The 6,420-nt window shown below is 37.5% G+C and overlaps 1 protein-coding gene and 1 non-coding gene across 2 annotated transcripts in view; both read right to left on the bottom strand.

Annotated features, from left to right (window-relative positions):
• Window positions 1-6,420, bottom strand: part of TERB2 (telomere repeat binding bouquet formation protein 2) — a gene marked incomplete at its 3' end in the record, with an annotated part of 18,779 nt that overhangs the window by 3,625 nt on the left and 8,734 nt on the right. Inside the window, 1 exon segment of the mRNA XM_058427201.1 lies at window positions 2,453-2,538. Within this exon segment, the coding sequence (XP_058283184.1) occupies window positions 2,453-2,538 (86 nt within the window).
• LOC116482862 (U6 spliceosomal RNA) lies at window positions 5,397-5,500 on the bottom strand. Its single transcript, XR_004252110.1, has one exon. It is a non-coding gene; the product is annotated as a U6 spliceosomal RNA (small nuclear RNA).

Raw genomic sequence — 6,420 nt, 5'->3', positions numbered from 1 at the left:
CCTGGGAGGTTGAGGCTGCAGTGAACTGAAATCACGCCACTGCACTCCAGCCCTGGGGGTCAGAGTGAGCTTTTGTCTCAAAAAAAAAAAAAAAAAAAAGTTAAACAAACAAAATGAAATGCCATATGCTGCCATTACACATCTTAATATCAAATAAGATTTTTCAGCCAGGCACGGGTGGTTTATGCCTGTAATACCAGCACTTTGGGAGGCTGAAGCAGGTAGATAACTTGAGGCCAGGAATTTGAGACCAGCCTGGGCAACATGGCCAAACCCCATCTCTACTGAAAATACAAACAATTAGCTGGTGTGGTGGGGTGGCATAGTCCCAGCTGCTCGAGAGGCCGAGGCACGAGAATTGCTTGAACCCGGGAGGCAGAGGTTGCAGTGAGCCGAGATCACGCCACTGCATTCCAGCCTGGGCAACAGAGTAAGATTCTGTCTCAATTAAAAACAAAAAACGAAGGTTATTACTGGAAAGGTTACTGCTGGGAGAGGATTTGGGGGAAATTAGGATTTTATACTAATTCTGTACTGCCTGATTTTTGTACATCAAGTTTGTATGATGTAAAAAAAATCAATGTCCCTAGTACTATGCTAACAAATGCTTCAGCGGGTAAATTGAGGGTATATTTTATCTGTGTTCACACTGCACCCTCTGGTGTTTCCACAAAGAAAAGGCTCTAAGTAGACACCTACCTAGGGTTTATTCATATCCTTTGTCCATTTCTGTTGTTTTTGGATTGGACATATTTTTCCCAGATTTGTAATATCTCTTTGTATATTAAGGAAATTAGCCCTTATGGGAGAAAAACTTGAAAAAATTATATAAATTACATCGTTACTTTTTATTTTGAAGAAAGATAACTACTATTTGATCATTTATATTACAGCAGCTAAATACCAGACTGTAGAGTGCCCCAGTCCCATCCTCCCCTCCCCCAATTCCACCCCTGGCTTGCTTTCTGTGTCCTGACCAAAAATCACAGAGTGCTTTGACTGCTCTGTGAGACAGCCCAGTGCAGGGTTTTCCTTCGGGCTTGAACTCAAACCAGGACCTTGAACATTTCCAGACACTGATAAAGGTATCTAGGTTGCTGCTCAAAACACTGAAAGAAACTGGCCTCAGCCCTGAGTCAGATTCCTTAAACCCTCATATAAACTCCATACCCAGACCCCCTCACTGTGGATATACCTAGGTAGAACACCCCTTATATCTCGTCCATTGCAAGGATTGGTGCAATGCTCTACAAGTTCCCTCAATAAATGCTTTAGACTGATTACTCTAGTTAGTGGTTCTTTCTTTAGCATCCCAACTGGCCCCAACCTGGGACAGTTTGGGGCACTCCCTTGTGGGGATTCCCCTGCCTCCACTTTTAGGTTGACTCCGACCACAGGTTTGGAGGGATAAAACATAGACTTCTGAAGAACCAGTGTTCCCTATGAATATTTGAAAACCAACTGAATTGGAAAATATGGAACTAGGACTAGATCATGTAAAAGCCTGCAATGAGAAGGCCTCTCATAAACTGGTCCTAATATAACGGCAAGGCCATGTTTGTTTGTCTTTTTAAATTAATTTCTTGTTTTTCTTTGAGACAGAGTATTGTTCTGTCACCCAGGCTAGAGTGCAGTGACGTGATCACGGCTCACTGCGGTCTCAACCTCCTGGGCTCAAGCGATCCTCCCACCTCAGCCTCCAAATAGCTGGGACTACAGGTATGTGCCACCATGCCCAGCTAGTATTTTAAATTTTTTATAGAGATGGGGTATCCCTGTGCTGCCCAGACTGGTCTCAAATTCCTGGGCTCAAGCGGTCATCTGGCTTCAGCCTCCCTAAGTGCTGAGATTACAAGCATGTGCCACAATGCCCAGTCTAAATTTAATTTCTTAAACCAACGTAATATATTACAAGCAATTTGGAAAGAAGAGGGAAAATCGCTCACCACTTTTCATCCTAATTAAATTACTGCTAATATGTAGTGTATTTCCAAGTAAAAAATATATTTTAAGATTCTTTTGTAGTTCATAAGCATGATGATTGGGTTTTCACACACAGATACATATAATTTTTAAATAACTTATTAACTGTTATCATAACATACATAAAATCTTTGTCTCCTTTCTGCAGAGACAGTATAGTGTGCTATATTATGAGATAGTATAGTATTCTACATAGTAAATACCTGGTATAGTATTTAATGACTACCATTTAAATGAATGGGCTCTGACTCAGTTCAAATCCTGCTTCTCCCCTACTTAATAAAGTTTGTATGACTTTGGGGAAATTGCTTATCTTTCTAATCATAGATCTCTTTTTTTGTGTAATGGGAATGATTATAATGCTATCGATCTCATAGGAAAACTGAAAATTAAATGAGATAAGCACACAATCAGTGCTCACAGATTTCTACATTGAATTGAATATCAATGAAGTTTATGAATTCAATACCTTTCGGATAATTCTTTTTTGTGCTCTGTTGCTAGTTCACTGTTTTCCCTAAGGGTCTTTATTTCATTTGATGTTACTTTATCATGCTGTGGATAGAAAAATAAATCACATTTTAAAAAATCGTCATTCCAATGATCCAACCAGTAATGTTTTTAAAAAGGAAAAATAAACTGGCAATATATATATCAAAAGCCATAAAAATATTTACACATTTAAGTCCACTCAATCTAGCTTGGTGGAGAAAATATACAAAATTTTGTCCACACACACATGTAATTATACTATATATTTTTAGAGACACATAAAGAAGACCAGAATTTTAAATATACCAGCTGTGGTTATGTCAGATGGGTAAAACTTTAACTGATTTTTTTCTCCTTTCAATTATTGAAATTTCCTCTAATGTGGTTATATTACCTTCTAGTCACAAAAATAAGGAAACAAAAAAACTTGCTACTAATTTAAACTTTCTTAAAATCCTTGACTTAAGGATTCCTGTGAGCTACAAATCAAAAATATAAAGTAAGCTGAACAAATTATATTTCTCCTTCAAAAGGACAGTGAAGTATTTAGGTATAAAGATGTAAAATAACTAAATGTATGTTAAGCTTTTTCTAAATATTCTGTGAAAGCAACTTAGATACTGGTACCTATCACATAATCTATTTATTTTATATACCAGTAAGAAGTTTCTTTTCTTTTTTTTTTTTTTTTTTTGAGACAGAGTCTTCCTCTGTCACCCAGGCTGGAGTACAGTGGCACAATCTCGGCTCACTGCGACCTCCGCCTCCCAAGTTCAAGCAATTCTACTGCCTCAGCCTCTCGAGTAATTGAGATTACACGCACCAGCCACCACGTCTGGCTAATTTTTTGTATTTTTAGTAGAGACGGGGTTTTGCCATGTTGCCCAGGCTGGTTTCGAACTCCCAAGCTCAGGCAATCGGCCCACCTCAGCCTCCCTAAGTGCCAGTATTACAGGCGCGAGCCACGGCGCCCAGCCACCATGAAGAAGTTTCTATAGTTAAATAAAAACTTAAATCCACTCCAAACAATAGTAATGCTCCCCAGATTTACCACTGTTATTGCCATTCAGTGAATACCTTCCACGTATATATGCTATGGTTACATGATTATAATTGGCTAATACTCATATCAACCAATATTTTGAAAGAATTGACAAACTCTTTTATCATGTAATAATATAACTTCTAGAGTCAACGTCCATACAAGCATGTTTTAGTAATTGTTTAGTAGAAAAAACATTGGATTGGGTTAGAGCTGAGAAAATTTGGCTCCACTTTGCAAGTATCTGCCAATGTGTACTAAAATGGGTCATTATATTTTCTTTACCTTAGTTTTCTCATGTATAAAGCTAAATGATGAAGTTAATGATCTTTAAACTCTAAAGTTCTGGTAAAGTCAATAATTACCACCAAATAATAACCACTGCATTACTGCTCACGTTCCTGGAAACACTGTGAAAAGTCAAGGATTAGATATTTCAGTCCTTAGTACAGCATACTATTACCTCCTGGGCAAAAAGACTGAAAGAACTATTATTTTCAGATGATGATGCCTTGGGAAGAAAAAGCAAATTAATGATAGAAATATAAAATATATAAGTTGATAGCCTGATTTTGGACATAATGTAAAGGTTTTCTATATGATATGGCTGTGGGTTCAAAGTTTTAAAAAATAAAAAATAAAAACGAAAGATTTTCTCCCTAACTCTTTATTGTGAAAAATTTCAAACTTACCAAAAAGTTAAAGAATAGTACAATAGGCCAGGCGCGGTGGCTCACGCCTGTAATCCCAGCACTTTGGGAGGTCAAGGCAGGCGGATCACAAGGTCAGGAGATCAAGACCATCCTGGCCCACATGGTGAAACCCCGTCTCTACTAAAAATACAAAAAGTAGCTGGGTGTGGTGGCGGGTGCCTGTAATCCCAGCTACTTGGGAGGCTGAGGCAGGAGAATCGCTTGAACCCAGGAGATGGAGGTTGCAGGAAGCTGAAATTCCGCCACTTCACTCCATCCTGGCGACAGAGCGAGACTCCATCTCAAAAAAAAAAAAAAAAAAGAATAGTATAATAAATACCATATACCTTTCACCTAGATTCACAAAGTGTTAACATTTCCAACACCTTGAGTGCCTCCTCTCTCTTTTTATTTTTGTGGAACCACTTGAAAACATTTGCAGATGTGACATTTCCACTCTCTAATACCTGGCATGTGTTTTCCAAAAATATACATTATTTTATCTTTACAACACCATCACACTTAAGAAAATAAAATGTAATACAGTATCACCCATTATACAGTTCATTGTTAAATTTTCCCAATTGCTCTCCAAATGTCTTTTATACCTCTTCTTTATTTCTCTTAATCTACTATGCTCCTATTGCTTTTTTGTATTTTGTGACATTAACTGATGTTAGAGTCCAGGTCAGTTAATTGTTTTGTGGTATGGTCCATATTCTGGATTTGTCTGAATGTTAACTCATAATTAAATTCGGGTTAAATGTTTTGAACAAGAATACTACACAGATAATATTGTGTATTATATCATATCAGACTGAACATAATGAAAGGTTGCTCCAATATTGGTGATGCTAAGTTTGCTAAGTTAGTTAAATGGTGCCTGCCAGATCGCTCCATTGTAAAGGTACACTGTTTAACTATGTAACTAATAATCAATCTGTGGGTGATAATTTGAGATCATAGGTTTAGAATCCATTAATGACCTTATCTAAATCAATTATTATATTGAGGGTTTTTAAAATGGTGATTTTTCTATTTTATCTTTCTTTCTATATTTACTAGCTGCTATTTTTGTAAAGGAAAATTTTCCTTATCCCACCCTTATCTTCCTTATTTTCTTCCTTCTTTCCTTTCTTCCTTCTGTCCTTCCTTTTTTCTTTATATCTGCTTTTGGAGTATCATATACCGGTATGGAATGCTTCACGAATTTGCGTGTCATCCTTGCACAGGGGCCATGCTAATCTCTGTATTGTTCCAGTTTTAGTATGTGTGCTGCCGAAGCAAGCACATGGATTCTTTTTACCTAACATATTATAATCCATTATTGTCATTATTAGTTTTAATGCTCAATTGTTCCCAAATTTGGCTATTACCTAAAGATTTTGAAGTAAGTCAAAAGCATAAGTAAATCTGAGGCAGGATGACAAAAGCTACAAAACAGCTATTTTTCCAGTATTGTACATTATTTTTTTCTTTTTTTTCGTTAATCAGGCAGCCCCTGAACCAGAATAGGTTCAGACAGACTCTTGTACACATTTATTGAGGGGTGGTATTCAAAACATTGAACAAACAGCATGTCACAGAAATTAACCAATCAGAATCTACACTGGCAGTAAAGAACTGGTAAATACTATGCACCTGTTATTCTCTTCCTATTACTAACAGAAGCAAATTTTCAAGTTTCTTATAGGAATAATTTTATTTATACAAAATAACCTCAATTTTACTAATGTACTACTATAAAACAATGTCGAACCAAATAATATTCAATAACAGCATGCCCTTTAAATTTCTTAATCTGGGCCGGGCACAGTGGCTCACGCCTGTAATCACAGCACTTTGGGAGGCCAAGGTGGGCAGATCACTTGAGGCCCGGAGTTCGAGACCAGCCTGGCCAACATGGTGAAACCCCGTCTCTACTAAAAACACAAAAATTAGCCGGGCGCAGTGGCACACGCCCATTATCCCAGCTACTTGGGGGCTGAGGCAGGAGAATCGCTTGAACCCAGAAGGCAAAGGTGGCAGTGAGCCGAGATCGCATTGCTACACTCCAGCCTGGGAGACAGAGTGAGACTCTGTCTCAAAATAAATAAATAAATCTCTTAATCTGATTCATTGGTGCTAACATGTCACAAGTAAACACTTTAAAGATAACTTTGCTTTCAGAAAATGTTGAAACTGCAGATTCTAATCAAGTACCTTAATTTA

This window comes from Hylobates moloch, unplaced genomic scaffold, assembly GCF_009828535.3.
Source record: "Hylobates moloch isolate HMO894 unplaced genomic scaffold, HMol_V3 SCAFFOLD_14, whole genome shotgun sequence".
Lineage (NCBI taxonomy): Eukaryota > Metazoa > Chordata > Mammalia > Primates > Hylobatidae > Hylobates > Hylobates moloch.
Note: the sequence above shows the minus strand (reverse complement) of the source record. Positions and strands in the feature narration are given on the sequence as shown.